Below are 17,736 nucleotides of genomic sequence, written 5' to 3' on the forward strand. Positions count from 1 at the left end.
GGGACTGGAACCCTGAGAGCTGGCAGCCCCGGCCACTCTGACTGTGAGCACACGGCTGCGCCCTGAGTTTGCGTTCCTTTCTCAAGAGGGTCTGAGACCCAAACCTCCTGCCTGGCTCCAAGCCTGCTCCTTGTCAGCGTCCTTCCATCTCCTCGTCTCAGCAAAATGCTGGGAGGAGAGAGAAAAAGAGAAAAAGCCTCCACATACGTGGGCTGACAAGGGAGCAGCTGGGAAGGTGCCGTCATGGGGCAGGAGGCTCCATGAAGGAAGTGGGGAGGAGCACCCAGGAGGGAGGACCCAGGAGTGGGCTGGGAAAGCGCGGACAGGGGCAGCCAGCAGGGCTGATCCTGGGGAAAAGGCAGGCAGGGACAGCCCAAGGAGGGCTGGGGACTTAGGCGTGGGCACCTTGGGGTCCAGCAGGTGGCTGGAGGGTCCCTCCATGCAGAGGATATTAGGGAGGAGTGGCCAGCTAGGACCCCAGTGATGGCCTTTCTGGAAGGCCTGGCCTCCTGCTGAGCGGGCAGGGTGCTCTCTGAGCCCCCAGAGAAAGCAGAGGGAGCTTCAGAGGTCAGGGAGAGGTCCCTGGCCCAGGAGAAGATGCTGTGGCTGGAGGTATACCCCACCCCGGGGACAGTGGCCCAGGCCGAGCATGCTGGGCTCCAGAGCCCCAGGGAGCAGCTGCCCCCATTGAGTTGGCTGGAGGCTAGCTTTCAGCTGGAATCCCCATGCCTCCCCACGCCCAGCGGGTTCACCCACGCCCAGGGACTGGGTAGGGTGTGGCCTCCCAGTCCTTCGAGTAGCAGCACAGGCTCCAGGTGGCCCCCTGTGTCCCTCTGGGAGCTCATGTTGTCTCACGGCCACAGCCCCAGGGCCTCCTCTGTCGGCCTCCAATGCCGCCTGGGCTCTGGAGAGCCCCACCCCACACTGGAGGCTCTGCCTCCGTCCCCAGTCCAGGCCTGGTGCACGGACCTGTCACCCGTGTGCTTTTCTCCCCATGGACTCTTAGTGCCTCAGAGCAGTGTGAGATTCCCGCGCCTCCTGTTCCCAGGCAGTGGCCTTGCTGTCTGTGCTTGTGGTTGGCCGTGTCTTCCCAAAGGCTCCAGGGACAGCTTCCTGACCAGCAGCCTTCCCTCTAGGGACCCAGCATTTGTTCTGTGGGGTGGGGGACATGAAGGTGGCCACCCTGAATACAAAGCTGCAGAAGTGTCCAGGAGAGCATGTGAGGGGTCTCCAGAGACACTGCCTGAGGGTGCTGGTCCACCCATGATTGAATCCCAGCCTGTCACTTGCTGTGTGACCTTGGGCACAAGAGAAACGTCTCTTGAGTTTGCAGTTCCCTCATCTGTAAGAACAGATGTGATCCAGTCCTGCAGGGAGCACGTGGGAGTGAGGAGCGTGCACGTGGGCACATGAGGATCCTGCGGCCTGAGGTTCAGCACCTCAATTCCACAAGCCGGGCCACAGCAAGGCCTCTGTGGCCACGTCAGGCCTGTCTCACTTGTTCCTGAAGTCTGCAGCTCAGACCAGCCGTGGGGCCTCGCGTTCACTGCTGCTTAGGAATGATGGGTGCCCCCGTTCCTCAAATGGAGACACCAAGGCTCAGAGAGGGGACCCAAAACTTGGGAACCATAGCCTCCAAAAGACCAGGCCATACACGCTCAACCTAAACAGGACGACGCGTGCTCAAGTAGAGGAGTTAACACTTCACAAGATCAGCCTCCGAACGTAATATCCAAAATGCCCAGATACTGCAAATTGTCCATCACACCAAGAACCCTGGAGAGAAACGAGGTGAGTGGCAGTCAGCAGATACTAACCCTGGGAAGAACTGAGGGTGGAATTGCCTGACAAGGATTTTAAGGCATCCGTCATTACAAAATGCTTCAATAAGCAATTACAAATACTTTAGAAACAGTGGCTAGTGAGGGGGCCTGAGGACTCCAGGAAAAACACAGCCATCCTGCATCTCCCACCCAGCAGCAGCAGGTGACCCCAGCTGGAGCTTAGAACATGCGATTACAGGTGACCCCAGCTGGAGTCTGGAACACACGATTACAGGTAACCCCGGCTGGAGTCTGGAACACGTGATTACAGGTGACCCCGGCTGGAGCCTGGAAGACATGATCATAGGTGACCCCGGCTGGAGCCTAGAACACACGATTACAGGTGACCCCCCTGGAGCCTGGAACACGCGATTACAGGTGACCCCGGCTGGAGCCTAGAACACGCGATTACAGGTGACCCTGGCTGGAGCCTGGAACACACGATTACAGGTGACTCCGGCTGGAGTCTGGAACACGCGATTACAGGTGACCCCGGCTGGAGTCTGGAACACACAATTACAGGTGACCCCGGCTAGAGCCTGGAACACGCGATTACAGGTGACCCCGGCTGGAGTCTGGAACACACGATTACAGGTGACCCCGGCTGGAGCCTGGAACACATGATCATAGGTGACCTCGGCTGGAGTCTGGAACACACGATTACAGGTGACCCCGGCTGGAGTCTAGAACACGCGATTACAGGTGACCCCCGGGTGAAGCCTAGAACACGCAATTACAGGTGACCCTGGCTGGAGTCTAGAACACGCGATTACAGGTGACCCCCCGGGTGGAGCCTAGAACATGCGATTACAGGTGACCCCGGCTGGAGCCTAGAACATGCGATTACAAGTGACCCCAGCTGGAGCCTAGAACACATGATTACAGGTTACAGGTGACCCCGGCTGGAGCCTGGAACACGCCATTACAGGTGACCCCGGCTGGAGCCTGGAACACACCATTACAGGTGACCCTGGCTGGAGCCTGGAACACACGATTACAGGTAACCCCGGCTGGAGTCTGGAACACGTGATTACAGGTGACCCCGGCTGGAGCCTGGAAGACATGATCATAGGTGACCCCTGCTGGAGCCTAGAACACGCGATTACAGGTGACCCCCCTGGAGCCTGGAACACGCGATTACAGGTGACCCAGGCTGGAGCCTAGAACACGCGATTACAGGTGACCCTGGCTGGAGCCTGGAACACACGATTACAGGTGACTCCGGCTGGAGTCTGGAACACGCGATTACAGGTGACCCCGGCTGGAGTCTGGAACACACAATTACAGGTGACCCTGGCTAGAGCCTGGAACACGCGATTACAGGTGACCCCGGCTGGAGTCTGAAACACACGATTACAGGTGACCCCGGCTGGAGCCTGGAACACATGATCATAGGTGACCTCGGCTGGAGTCTGGAACACACGATTACAGGTGACCCCAGCTGGAGTCTAGAACACGCGATTACAGGTGACCCCCGGGTGAAGCCTAGAACACGCAATTACAGGTGACCCTGGCTGGAGCCTAGAACACGCGATTACAGGTGACCCCCCGGGTGGAGCCTAGAACACGTGATTACAGGTGACCCCGGCTGGAGCCTAGAACATGCGATTACAAGTGACCCCAGCTGGAGCCTAGAACACATGATTACAGGTTACAGGTGACCCCGGCTGGAGCCTGGAACACGCCATTACAGGTGACCCCGGCTGGAGCCTGGAACACACGATTACAGGTGACCCTGGCTGGAGTGTAGAACACGCGATTAGAGGGGACCCCCGGGTGGAGCCTGGAACACACGATTACAGGTTACAGGTGACCCCAGCTGGAGCCTAGAATACGTGATTACAGGTGACCCCGGCTGGAGCCTAGAACACGCGGTTAGAGGGGACCCCGGCTGGAGCCTAGAACACGCGATTACAGGTGACCCCTGCTGGAGCCTAGAACATGTGATTACAGGTGACCCCCGGGTGGAGCCTAGAACACGCGATTACAGGTGACCCCTGCTGGAGCCTAGAACATGCGATTACAGGTGACCCCCGGGTGGAGCCTAGAACACGCGATTACAGGTGACCCCCGGGTGGAGCCTAGAACACGCGGTTAGAGGGGACCCCGGCTGGAGCCTAGAACACGCGATTACAGGTGACCCCGGCTGGAGCCTAGAACACGCGATTACAGGTGACCCCGGCTGGAGTTTAGAACATGTGATTACAGGTGACCTCGGCTGGAGTCTAGAACACAGGATTACAAATACTTTTGAAACGGAAAAGTCTCACCGAAGAAATATAAGCTATAACAAATGGAAATTATAGAACTGAAAAAAGAACCAAAATAAAAAATTCACTCTGGGTTCGATCACAGAAAACCCAAGTATGACAGAGGAGAGAATCCATGAACTTGAAGATAGGACCAAAATTATCCAATATGAACAAAAAAGAGACATCGGGAAAAAAAATGAGTGGAGCCTCAGGGACCCGTGGGACAGTATCTGTTTCACTGGATTCCTGGAAAGAGAGGAGAAGGAAAACGGGTTTGAAAAAGTGTTCCAAGAAATAATGGCTGAAAACCCAACAATTTTGGCAAAAGAAAGACATAAACCTACAAGTTCCAGAAACCAAGGGAGTCCCAAAGAGGAGAAACCCCAAAAATCGTCACCAAGAAGTATCATAATTAAATTTCTGAAAATTAAGCAGGAAGAAAAAAAAAATGTTGAAAGTAACCAGAGACAAAAAAAAAAACAGAGGGGAAACACCAGTTCGAGTGACAGCAGATTTCCCCTCACAAACCAGGGAGGCCAGCAGGATGCACCCTGACATCTTCCATGCACTGAAAGAGCAGAACTGTCCGTGTGAATCCTAGTTCAGTGAAATATCCTGCAGACCTGCCCTAAGGAATCTTATCTTAACAGAAAGGAAATGATAAGAGAAGGCTTGGAACTTCAGAAAGGAAAGATCATTTTCGGAACAGGTAAAACCGGGGATGAAGTATCATAGACAGCCCTCTTGGAAAGAATCACATTCTTAAATCACATTTGATGGTTGAGGCAAAATTTCTAGCACCATCTGGTATGGGTGCTCAAGGGAAATACAAGACATACCGGAGACAGTTGTAGTTTCCAGGTGGGGAGAATGAGATGGCCTTCGTGGAAGCAAGGTTTCCAGCCTGCATGTGAAGCGGTTAAAAGTCAAGGCGGGCACGGCGTCTCACTCCTGTAATAGTGTTTTGGGAGGCCCAGCTGGGCAGATCACGAGGTCAGGAGTTCAAGACCATCCTGGCCAACATGGTGTAACTCCGTCTCTACTAAAAATATAAAAATTAGCTGGGCATGGTGGCCCCTGCCCGTAGTCCCAGCTACTTGGGAGCCTGAGGCAGGAGAATCGCTTGAACCAGGAGTCGGAGGTTGCAGTGAGCCGAGTTCACGCCACTGCACTCCCGCCTGGCGACAGAGCCAGATTCCATCTCAAAAAAAAAAAAAAAAAAGTAGAGAACTGTCCGCAGCAGCCTGGGCACTGGGAAGCTCACACACTGTCCAGGTGACTCCAGGGGACAGGCAGGTGAAGGCCCTCAGGCTTAAGAGGGGTGCAGGATACCTGCCGAGGGTGCTCTCTGCTCTCGAGGCCGTAGGGCAGTGTACATCAGGATGGCCTGGAGGCCTTGTGAAAACACAGATCCCCGGACCTCAGCCCCAGAATTCTGACATGGAGGTCGGGGGTGATGTCCAATCATTTGCATTCCTGACAAGCTTCAGGGCTGGGACTGGTAGCTGGGGATGCCAATTTGAGAACCACCACCTAGCACTGCTGCTGCTAAGGAGCTCCTGCTGCCGCTGGAAGGGCCCTCGGGACCCCAGAGCATGCCTGACTGGGCATGAAGGAGGCAGCAGGTGTCTCCTGAGGAATCCAGGATTGCAAGGCAGGAGGCCTCATCCGGTGTCCCGGGACTGCCACTACCCGGCTGGGTGACCTCAGGCAGGTTCCTGCATGTCTCTGGGCCCCGACTCCCCTTCTGTGACATGAGAGGAGCTGGCTAGGCCATTCACCTGGGGGTGCATTGGAGGGGCTGGGAGGGAGAGGAATAGCCCCAAGTGTCTGCCCCCACCCCTCTCCCCACCTCTGTTTTCCCAGCTCCTCATTTGTCTATTTTGCATGTTGGGGTTCACGTACGAGCTCTCATGTCAAGGCAGTCCCTCTGCTAAGAGAAGTTTGAAGACCTTGGTCTTGATGTTTAAAAGGCCTTCCTGACCCACATATAGAACCTTTCCACTGGCAAACAAGTCCCCAGCTGAGGCTCCTCCCACAGGTCTCTCTGTGTCCCCATGTGACCTTCATGGAATTTCTTCTCTGTCCTTATTGAGTCTGTGAGGAACTCCCAGATGAAAGGCCCCCGGAGAAGCATCCTTTGCTCAGAAGCAAGGTCCCTGGAGTGGGCGGGCGGGCAGTTCTGTGCACAGAACCCGCCTTGCCCCTGGAGGCACGGTCCTTCCTATAGACATGTGGCCTCGTGAGCACTGAAGCATGTGACCCACCTTCCCCTCAGAGGCGTCATGGGTAGTCTGCCAGCTCCCAGGAGTGAGTGTGGGCATCTGGCCCTGTACCTGGCTGGCCTGTGCCCCTGGGACCCAGTACTGGGGCAGACACCCCCAGATGAGGCAGGTGTGGCCCATGCTCTTTAAGGCTCCACAGCCTAGTAGAAGGACAGACAGTTTAGGGACCCAGGACAGGTCTTTCGAGGATGCTTCCCGGAGTGTGAAGGGCCCTGCCCTCCAGGGTGCAGGTTGTGGCCGGTCTTTTCCAGAATATAATCACACCACCTCTGAGACAGGCAGGCGCTCACTTCCTCCCGCCTCTTCCATCACATGGTGTTGAAGAGGTTAACTGGGAGGTCTCAAAGTCCCAGCAAACTCCCAGGCCCACCCGGGCCCACCAGGGACAGGAGTGATGGAGGGAGCTGGGTGGGGGCTGGGAAAGGCCGGCCCCTCCTGACAGCCCGGGGAGCCTGCCCCACGGGGAGCTGGGAGTTCATTGTCTCAGACTAGCCTTTTATTATTTCATGAGAAGCTAGAAATTTGGATGTTAAAATGAAATCCCCCAATTGCAAGCAACCCAGGATTTTCTTTCTTTATTTACTAATTTATTTTAGAGACAGGCTCTCCCTCTGTCTCCCAGGCTAGAGAGCAGTGGTGTGAGCATAGCTCACTGCAGCCTTGACCTCCTGGGCTCAAGGGATCCTCCCACCTCAGCCTCCCAAATAGCTGGGACCACAGGCATGCCTCACCCCACCCGGCTAATTGCTTTTTGTGGAGTGGTCTTGCTACGTTGCCCAGGCTGGTCTTGAACTCCTGGCCTCAGGTGATTTTCCCACCTTGGCCTCCCAAAGCTCTAGGTTTCAGGCATGAGCCAACATGCCCAGCCAAGAAGTTGACTGAAATGAAATTCCCTCCAGCCCCCGTGTGCTTGTGGTGGACCTGCATTTACCGCCTCTGGCACAGGATGGCACAGCCCTGCTGTTCCTCCAGGGGTCCAGAGACTGCGCCCCTTCCTGACTCTGCCCAAGTCCTATCTGTAAAGTGAGGGGCTTGGCCCAGGTGCCAGGTGATGCCCAGGCCCAAGCCTGTCCCTGAACACAGGAACCAGCTGGGCTGACGGTCTGTGGTGTTTCTGGTGTCATGGGCAAGCTTGGGACATGACCCCTCTGCAGCTCCTCCTTGGTCAGTGCCCTGGGGACAGAAGGTCACCACTGAGGTAGGGCATGGTCCTCAGGGGGTCTTCCCTGTGTCACTGGCTCAGCCTTGCCCACCCCGGTGGGAAGCCCCCCAGGGCTGCACCCCCCTCGCTGCACCGAGTCTGCGCGTGTGACGAAGCTGTGCTGTGTCTGTTTCAGGATTCCCCTATTCCAAATCTGACCCTCTCCCAGGACGTGGAAAGAATGGCTTGGACCACCGGGTAGGTATTGACCCCTCCCCGGCCACGGGGTACTAACGATCACTGTGAGGCTGAGCACGCTTCCCACAGCTTCTTGACCACGCAGCAGGAGGAGAGGCCCCGGGGACCCTGCGCCCACCTGCCTCTGCCTGATGCCCCGCCCAGGGGCTGCTGCTGCCGCCACCGCTTTTTCCCTACTAGGACTGGACCAGACCTGGGCAACACCCTCCCCACCCAACCTCCCTGCCCTGGCCTCAGGGAAACCTCAGTGCATGGGAGCAGGGGAGACGAGGGCCACCCAGAGTGATCAGGCCAGCTCCAGGAAGCCCCTCCTCATCCTCTTCCTCCTCCTGTGACACAGAGCCTGCTAACATTCAAGGGCTGTTGCATTTGGTGAGCCAGTGTGAGCCAAGTGCCCACCTCCTTGTCTGGGATGCCCTGACCTTCACTGCTGTTAACATTACCGTGATTACCCCAAGTAATCCTTAGCTGTTACTTGAGACTGCACGGAGATTGGATAAACTCACAGTCAGGTGCTTTGGCTGCCCCCAGCTGAAGGCTGGTGCCGTCTCCTGCCCTGAGCAGAAGGCTGGTGCCGTCTCCTGCCCTGAGCTGAAGGCTGGTGCCATCTCCTGCCCTGAGCTGAAGGCTGGTGCCCTCCTGCCCTGAGTTTTCTGACTCTTGGGGCATCTGAATATAATTCCAGACAATCTGGGGGCTGGCTGCCTTGCAGAGGGGCCATGCCCGTTGCTCCAGGGCAGTTAATGCCTTAGGAAGGGTTGGTCGTGTTTGTTCCTCTGCCCACAGTGTCACGAGGTCCCCAGTGAGGATCCCTAGGGTGGGGCAGGCTTGCTGGTCACAGACCCCCGACACATACACACACACGCACACACACACACACACACACACACGCACACAGAGCGAGCCCAGGGGTCTCCCCATTGACCAAGGCAGCCTCATCCTAGTCTGGAAATTATTCCATACACAAAGGCAATTCACCTCTCAACAGAGGCCACTAAGAAGCTGACCCCCATCTTTGTTGAACCGGAGCAGCCTGAGCTGTGTGTGGCCCCAGAATGGCATCCCCCAGCCAGGTTCTCTCCCCGGGGTCGAGGCAACAGGACACCATCTCCGGAAGCCGTGGGTGTCCTCGGGGGCTGACGTGTCCTCTGCTGTCTTTCAGGCTTTGTCAGACCCCCTGCTGTGTTCTTGTCCAAGGCCCGGCCTCCCTGGATCTCCCCCAGCCCGGGCACCTCTGCATGGTTTGATTCTAGCGAACCCCACCCCCACCCCACGATCCGCTCTTCCTGTTCTGGAATGGGCCAAATTGGGGACCATGCATGTGGCATGCTTCTTTGAATTTTCTCCAGAGGAATTCTCCACTGTTCATCTTCCACATGGAAAGCAGGGGGGATAAGAGAGTTGGACCAGTGTCCACAGGACTCCTGCCCACCAAGATGGGCAATCCCTGAGCTCAGTGTGAGGGGTCCTGTGGGCGTGGGAAACCTGTCTAGATGTTCTCTTGCTTGGAACAGCTGTTCTCCGACCCTGGGGCTGGTGAGTGCAGTGTTCACAGTCCAGACCAAGCCGGGTGTTCCACAACCCGCGTGAGGTCCTGGAGACTTTCCTCCATATACAGAAGAAAAGCAAGAGAGCAGCGTGCCCTGCATATGTGTCTCGCGTCATTGGCGCCTGGACTGTGCGTCCTCTGGGAAGATTCTTCTCTAGGCTCACGTGCTAAAATGATACGAATTGATGCCTCTCAGCATCTGCAGAGAAGGTCGTGGTCTCCAAATGCCACACCGCCTGAAAGAGTTTGAGAACAGCTGATGCAGACATTCTGGCAGGGATGGGCTTCACTCCCTCTCCTAGAACTATTGAGAGCAGAACCTCCAGCCTTATAGAATTAAGAACTAACCCTTCTGTGAATGTGTTTCTCCTGCAGACTAAGGGGTGGAAAGGAGGGCGCTGGCCTGTGTGCTCTCTGCATACGCTTGGAGAGCTGATACACAGAATTCCTCATCATGCGGCGATCCTTAGCTTTTCCCATTACTTATGGGGGAGATGGGCGAATATTATTAATGACTTTGCTTTGGGATTCTCTTTTCCCTGCTAATGTTCTTTCCTATTTTTTCACTCTAAGACCTTTATGTGGTTTTATGCCTGTTTCTCAGTGAGAAGGCCAGATACTTGATCTTTCACCTTTTGCAGGTGGACTGCTCAGCACCTGGACTCGTGCACTTCCCCTGGAGACCCCTGTGAGTGCGCGTCTGTGCCTTATTGCTGATGCCCTACAGTGCTCCTAAGTCATTAGCTGGGTAGTTTCTTGGTTTGCCTTTACTTCCAGAAAGGATTCTGGGCAGCCTGAAGCACAGAGGCAGTGAGACCAAAATCTCATTAACACCAATCACTAAGGAGAGGAGGAAACTACAGGAGAAAATCACATCAAAAACAAACAAACGTTTATGACATGAGAGCCAGGGTGTGGTGGCTCACGCCTGTAACCCCAGCACTTTGGGAGGCCAAGGAGGGCAGATCACTTGAGGTCAGGAGTTCCAGACCAGCCTGCCTCTCCGTCTCTACTAAAAATATTAAAATTAGCCAGGTGTGGTAACAGGCACCTATAATCCCAGCTACTGGAGAGGCTGAGGCAGGAGAATTGCTTGAACCTGGGAGGTGGAGGTTGCAGTAAGCCGAGATGACGCCACTGAACTCCAGCCTGGGCAACAGAGTGAGACTTCGTCTCAAAAAATACATGTATTACATGAGAAACGCTGTCAAATCTTACCTCTAAGCTTTCTGTTGGCTAAGGCAGAGAGGCAGTTATGGCCAATGATGCAGTCCTCACTGTCCAGTGGAAGAAGGGAAATTAGTTGATCATGGGAGGCAAAGGCTTTCCTGGGTTTCTTCCAGAAGGATTTGTCACAAGGGCCCAGTGACCTAAAGCACAGTATGTCCCAGAGGTCATTCAAATGTCCTAATAGCCAAACCTGCCACAGTGCCTGACCGATGGTAGATTAAAACCTACCCATGAAGTGAATAGAGCAACAGAGGCCCACTGCCCCTCTCTCTGTGGATGAGGCAGTAATGGTCTGGCATGTTCCACCTGTCTGTTATTCAGCGTGACCACAGGTGGCAGCAGGTCCTTGTGGTAGCTCTCTGGAAGAAGTCCCATTCTGAAAAAGCATTATGCCGAATGTGAGGAGACTGAGCTGTCCTATTAAAAGAAACTGTCAGATTTTTAAAATCAGATATGCTATCATACAAGGCACATTTAAAAACTATTTTTAAAGGATAAGCAAGAGGATGAGAAAGATACTAAAATCACAAAAGGCAAGCAAGAGTGGCAATACTAATATCAAGGGGAAAGTTAAGGCTGAGAGGAATTAATAGTATAAAAGGAGAGGGCCGGGCGCGGTGGCTCAAGCCTGTAATCCCAGCACTTTGGGAGGCCGAGGCGGGTGGATCACAAGATCGAGACCATCCTGGTCAACATGGTGAAACCCCGTCTCTACTAAAAATACAAAAAATTAGCTGGGCATGGTGGCGTGTGCCTGTAATCCCAGCTACTCAGGAGGCTGAGGCAGGAGAATTGCCTGAACCCAGGAGGCGGAGGTTGCGGTGAGCCGAGATCGCGCCATTGTACTCCAGCCTGAGTAACAAGAGTGAAACTCCGCCTCAAAAAAAAAAAAAAAAAAAAAAAAAAAAAAAAAAGGAGAGTACGAATTCATGATAAAGGCGTAATTTAATAAAGCAGTTATAGCATTCGTCAACTTAAATGCACCAAGCAACATGGCAATGCTAGATACCTTGATCAAATACAAGTATGGTGGGTGGTTTGAATATGACTCTTTTGAAATAAAACAAATGGGGCTGGGCAAGGTGGCTCATGCTTGTAACCCCAGCACTTCAGGAGTTTGAGACCAGCATGGCCAACATGGTGAAACCCCATCTCTGCTAAAAATACAAAAATTAGCCAGGCATGGTTGCACATTCCTAATATTTCAGCTACTTGTGCACAAGAATCAAGAATTTCTTGAACCCAGTAGGCAGAGGTTGCAATGAGCTGAGGTGGTTATACCACACTCCAGCCTGGGGCAACAGAGCAAGACTCTGTCTCAAAAAAGAAATAATAAAAAGGCAAATGTGTCTAGTGAACAAAAAATTAATTTAAAAGTACATAGAAAAGTTAAATAGTACAAATAGCAAACAATCTAATAAAAATATATCTACTGAATCAGATTTTCACATGTTCAGAAAATATTTATTAAAATGTTTATGCAGTGACTACAAGACAAGCAGTAACAAAGAAGTTTGGTATTTCCAAACTGTAATGCTGGAAAGAACACATGTATTAGTATCAGACAGCCCTGAGTTCAAATCCCAGCTTTGTCTTTGAGCAAGTTACTTACATTTTCTGAGTCCCTGTTTTCTAATCTTTAAATAATTATCCTTACTTCTTGAGGTTATTTTGAGGACAAGTAACATTATGGTTGTGAAATTTTTTTATAAGCTCCATAGCAAGGTTCCCACATGAGTAATTATTTAAAAAGCAATTTCTACTCTATCTTGCTTCTGTGTCACTAGCTGCTGAATAAAGTAACACATTCCACTGTGAGCTTTAGCAGGAAAAGAAGGCTGGCCAGTGGCAAATGCCCATAATCTCAATTCCTATTAGCAATTTCAGTATAATTTTTGGAAAAGAAAACACATGGGCTCAAATATTTATAGTCCCATGTACTTGTTGTACGATCTCAGGCAAGTTGCTTAATCTCTCTGGGGCTCATTGTGTAAAATGATGATCATGCCCACCTCCTGGAGTTGCAGCAAAGGTTAGAGAATGTATCTGTAGAGCCACAGGCACATAAGAAGTGTTAAACAGCCTCGGCGCTGTGGCTTATGCCTGTAATCCCAGCACTTTGGGAGGCTGAGGTGGGCAGATCACTTGAGGTCAGGCGTTCGAGACAAGCCTGGCCAACATGGTGAAACCCCATCTCTACTAAAAATACAAAAAGTAACCGGGTATCGTAGCAGATGCCTGTAATCCCGACTACTCAGGAGGCTGAGGCAGGAGAATCACTTGAACCCAGGAGACGGAGGTTGCAGTGAGCCCAGATCACACCACTGCGCTCCAGCCTGGGCGAGAGTGAGACTCTGGCTCAGTAAGTCCTAAACAAATGGAACAGCTAAATCATTTGTTGCTTTAAAAATCCCTGGTGCCTCCACTGAGTGGCGTAGGGGAGTCAGCCAGGAATATGCCTGATGGTGTTGCCTCTGTGGTGCCCTCTGGCCACTTACTTCTCCTGCTGGTCCACACATAAAGGCAGTAACTCAAGACCCCTGGCACCTGTGAGGCCTTGGACATCCCATCCCCTTTGCACTTGGAAGACCAGACGTAGACCCCACTTTCCCAGCTCTAGTCCTGTCAGATGTTCCCGCTCCTCCACCTGGAGGATGCCTCATCTCTGTCCTAGAGTCTCCACCTTGTCTCAGAGCCTGGAAGAGCAGGGAAGCTGGCTTCGCTGCTGGGGAGTGAGTTTCCAAACAGCCGGCCGAGCTGAAGGTGGTGCCCTGGGGTTTTGCAAGCCCGTAATGCAGGGCAGCGGGCACTAGGGGGCAGCGTTCCTCTTTCACAGACAGGCCAGGCGGGCAAAGGCAAGGCCATGGTCAGTTGCCTTGCTTTACACTAGAGCTTCCCTGACCAGAACAGGTGCACCGGGGGTGCTAGTCTGGGACAAAGAAAATGTATCAAAAAATAGTTCTTGAGTGGACATGGTGGCTCACATCTGTAATCCCAGTGCTTTGGGAGGCTTACATGGGCAGATAGCTGGAAACCAGGAGTTTGAGACCACCCAGGGCAACAAAGGGAGACTCCATCTCTATCAAAAAATACAAAAATTAGCCAAGTGTGGTGGCACGTGCCTGTCGTCCCACCCACTCAGAAGGCTGAGGTGGGAGAATTGCCCAGGAAGCGGAGGTTGTGGTGAGCTGAGATCATGCCACTGCGCTCCAGTCTGGGCGACAGAGCCAGACTCTGTCTCTTAAAATTAAAAATTTATTATCTGTGTGGCTGGGCACAGTATAATCCCAGAACTTTGGGAGGCCAAGGCAGGCGGATCACCTGAGGTCATGAGTTCGAGACCAGCTTGGCCAACATGGTGAAACCCCATCTCTACTAAAAATACAAAAATTAACCGGGTATGGTGGCAGGTGCCTGTAATCCCAGCTACTCAGGAAGATAAGGTAGGAGAATCACTTGAAACTGGGAGGTGGAGGTTACAGTGAGTCAAGATCCCACCATTAAACTCCAGCCTGGATGACAGAGTGAGACTCTTGTCTCAAAGAAAAAAGAAATTATTTGTGAATACTCTTAAAGGGAAGAATTATCTTGTGAAGTGGGACCAGGCCCAGGAAGAGGGTGAGGGAGCGAGGCGCTACAGAAAAACATGCCGTCAGGATAAATCAGATTTTAATGGAATATTTTTAGAAATTCCAATTAATGCAAAAAATTCGCATTGAACAAAATAGCGAAAATATAAACAGAAACAGGTTCCAGTCCTCTGCCTGGGTGCTTACCTGCCTCGTGGCTTGACCCCAGCCCTCTGCCTCCAGCTCTGCGACAGGAAGAAGATCCCGCTTCCCTCAGGGCGTCGGTTTTCCTGTTTCAGATGAAGCGCGTTGGACTCGGTGCTCCGGGGTCTTCCTGCTCTCGTGCTCTGTAGGCTGTAACCCGCTCCTCACTGATGGCCTTCTGCAAGGCTCGTGTCGAAAACGCTTTCCCCTGTAGCAGATCCACTGGGCTGAGCAGACCATCTCCTTTGTCTGCTGAACTCTCCCCGTTGAAATGTCATCCCTGTACCCAGTTTCAGCAGCACTGGCCAGGAGCCCTGACCCTGTTTCAACCCAGTTGCTGGGTTACAGAGCATGAATAAGACATTTTCTTCAACAGGCTCTGTCCACCGCAGACAGCCAAGGCACAGCCACAACAGAGCGTGGGCTCATAATGCAAACCCAGGTGCCAGCGAGGGGCAGCAGGTGGGCAGGGGCAGGACTGACCGACCCCTGTGGGGCTCGATGCCTGCTTTACAGGGTAGAGAACCCCCGATAGAGGTTTGCAGGACGTGTCGATGATGTTTCCAGGGGGACGTGAAGTGTTCCAGACACTAATGGTCGTAGTGTGGTAACATGGCAGTTTGTGGATGAATGCCATGGGTCCCTGAGACAGGGCAGGAGCTCTCAGGCCCATCCGCCCCTCAGAAAGTCACCCTTAGGGAGTCACTGTCAGAGACACGGCCACCCTGTGTGGATGCTTACAACATGCCAGGGGCCTTACAGCCACAGGGCACTTTTCATCTTTGAAACAGTCATACATAGAGCTGCTGTGAGTACCACAGTTTCCAGGGAGTAAAGGACCCCTCTTGTTCAGGGCATCTGGGGTGGATGGACTTGGACTTGCACACGCAGGCGCGTGCGTCCATGTGGCTCTGAGAAGACCCTCATACTTCCACGAGATCGTGCCCAGTGCCCGAGACGGTTGCTGGTCTTCCCCGTCGGCTGTCTTGCAGGGAACAGAGGGCCCCGGATGGAGCCTGGGTTTCCCTGAGCACCTGGGACAGCAGGTGCTAGGAGCTGTGCTCAGGAGCCCACCGTGCGGAGGGGACACGTCACCAACAGGGAACTGCAGGGCCCCGTGTGTCACGCAGCGTGCGCAAAGAAATGGTGCTGAGCCCCTGCTGTGGTCCGTGCCAGCTGCACAGAGGGAAACCCAGCGCCTGGGAGCAGCTTTCAAACAGGGTCCGAGCCATCCACACAGGAAGGGTCCGTGGAGGCCGCCCAGGCGTTGGGCGCCCTGCGAGCTAGCAAGCTGGCCAGTCCCGCAGGCACAGCATCCTAGGCTCTCCCCTTCCCAACCCACTGTCCCCGTCCTGTGACCTGCGCCCCACTGCTGTGCTGAGGACACCCTACTCCCCAGGCAGTGCAAGGACCGCAGCCTCACGAGGCGGCATCTCCTGGCCCCGCCCACCGTCACACCCTCCTGTCGCCTGCCTCTTGCCGCCCAACCTCTCTTTCTCTTCCAGAATGCCAATCTGGCCCCCTGTGGAGCAGACCCGGATGCCAGCTGGGGCATGCGAGGTACACGGAGTGGGGACCCTGTGGGTCTCTGGCTGGGGCAGGGGTTGCTGACATATTCCACAAGTATCGTTCTGAAACCACCCGTCCAAGGCTCCGGGAGTGTCGGGCCGGGACACCTCAGGGGAGGGCAAGTTCGTTTCTCTGCCTCTACCGGCAGAGAGTCAGTCCCGCTCTGAGCTAGCTTTACCCACGATGCTCCCTTTCTCCCATCTGTGGGCACGGCGGCCCTGTCCTGTATTGTGTGGCACTCTGTCACTTGGGGAAGCAGAATCTCAGGTGCAAGACTTCCAGGGTCTGAGCGGACAGCGCTGGGCCAAACCCTGCCTGCGCCTTGCTCACCATGTGGCTGCTGGCATGCAGCGTGACTCTCCAGACTCAGCAGGGCTGCTAGGTTTGTGTTACCAGAGCGGCCACCTGGTCCTGTGGCAGGTGCCTGGCAGGGGCACTGCTTACCTCCTTGTCAACCTCTGCCCCCGAGAGTGGCGGGGGAGCCTTGCTCTGCTAGACTGGGTTGCATGTGGGTGGAGGGCGTCAGCGCCCACAGCCTGCTCCCTCTAGGTGGCCTTTGGTCCCTGGGCCTCAGAGCTGGCGGGTCCAGAACCCCACGTGGCATGTGGGCAAACTCAGGGACCCGCCCTTGACTCGGGGTCCCCCTTCTGAAACTGGCTTGAGGACCAGGGTCTGTAGATACTGCCTTCCGTGGGTTCAGTGTGCATGGAGGCCTGCGATCCCTACTTCACTTTTGTGATAAGACACTTTCAGTCTGGAAGTGAGGCATTAGGGCTCAGCGCTCAGTCGTTTGAAAAGGAGAAAATACAGAGTTAAGAAGGTAAGACAGCGAGAGACGGGGAGGCTCAGACCACAGACATGACAGTCTCCACAACAGCCCTTCAGAGTTTCCCCTGAAATGCCCACTGCACAGGCAGGTAAACTGAGGCTGGCATCTTTCTCACAGTGGTCCAGACCACCAGAGAGTCAGCATCACAGCTGAAAAGCATAGTGCTGCCATCCGGCTTCCAGTCTGGTCTCCAGCCTGACCATGCCCCTGCTCTGGTTTCCCAGGAGAGGCCCTCAGAGCCCCTCTGCCTGCAGCTCTGAGATCAGAGCCCCAGTCAGGCTGCTCGGGGACTGTGCATGGCCCGGCTGACTGCAGGGGTGGAGATGTGGGTGCCCCGGGGGGGGGGGATTCACCAGCCTTGGATGACATCTTGCCCTTTCTAAACCATCTTGTGGTCTCCGTTCTCTCTCTTACAGAATACAAGGTAAGCGGGGCCTCTCCCACGCTGACCTCCGTGCTGCGCCACACCTGCCCAGGTTAAAAGCCCTTTCTTGTGCTTTCCCTATGAAATGTGTGTGTCAGGGGCAGACGCAAGTATGTATTCTCGGTGGCCTTCTGCTCAGTTCTTTGGTGCCAGCACACACTGGCTCTGCGAGGTGACCTCGTGTTTCCTCCCCCACAGGTCTATCCTTATGACACCCTCATCGTCACAAACCGAATTCGGGTGAAACTGCCCAAAGACGTGGACCGGACGAGACTGGAGGTGAGTGGGGGACTGCCGGGGCAGGAGATTCATTTCTCACGAGACGGTCTCTGCAGATGCTTCCTCCGTGGTGTCAAGGCGGTTGCCGGAGGGGTCACCGTGGGGGATGGTGCAGAGCCTGGCCGTGATGCCGTCAGGGACCTGTACTGCCTCAGAGAACCAACGGTGTGGTGACGTTCCCCATCCTTGATGGCTTTGCAAACCCTGGTTTGTGGATGAGGCAGGGAAGGCTGTGTTAAGAGTAACGAGCTCTGGGCTGGGTGCAGTGGCTCACGCCTGTTATCCCAGCACTTTGGGAGGCTGAGGTGGGCAGATCACTGGAGG

General features: G+C 54.3%; 1 protein-coding gene across 18 annotated transcripts in view; it reads left to right on the plus strand.

Moving 5' to 3' along the window:
* Positions 1-17,736, plus strand: part of ABLIM2 (actin binding LIM protein family member 2) — a 189,127-nt gene that overhangs the window by 153,982 nt on the left and 17,409 nt on the right. For 12 of the 18 annotated variants that reach the window (XM_074395839.1, XM_039468299.2, XM_074395832.1 and 9 more), the window contains 3 exons: positions 15,817-15,871; positions 17,126-17,243; positions 17,332-17,412. In XM_074395839.1, the coding sequence (XP_074251940.1) occupies positions 15,817-15,871; positions 17,126-17,243; positions 17,332-17,412 (254 nt within the window). Of the gene's footprint in view, positions 1-7,697; positions 7,760-15,816; positions 15,872-17,125; positions 17,244-17,331; positions 17,413-17,736 lie in introns of those variants that run through there. The other 6 variants (XR_012516803.1, XR_012516800.1, XR_012516801.1 and 3 more) reach the window with 3 other exon arrangements.

The sequence above is a fragment of the Saimiri boliviensis genome, chromosome 3 (assembly GCF_048565385.1).
Source record: "Saimiri boliviensis isolate mSaiBol1 chromosome 3, mSaiBol1.pri, whole genome shotgun sequence".
Taxonomy (NCBI): Eukaryota; Metazoa; Chordata; class Mammalia; order Primates; family Cebidae; genus Saimiri; species Saimiri boliviensis.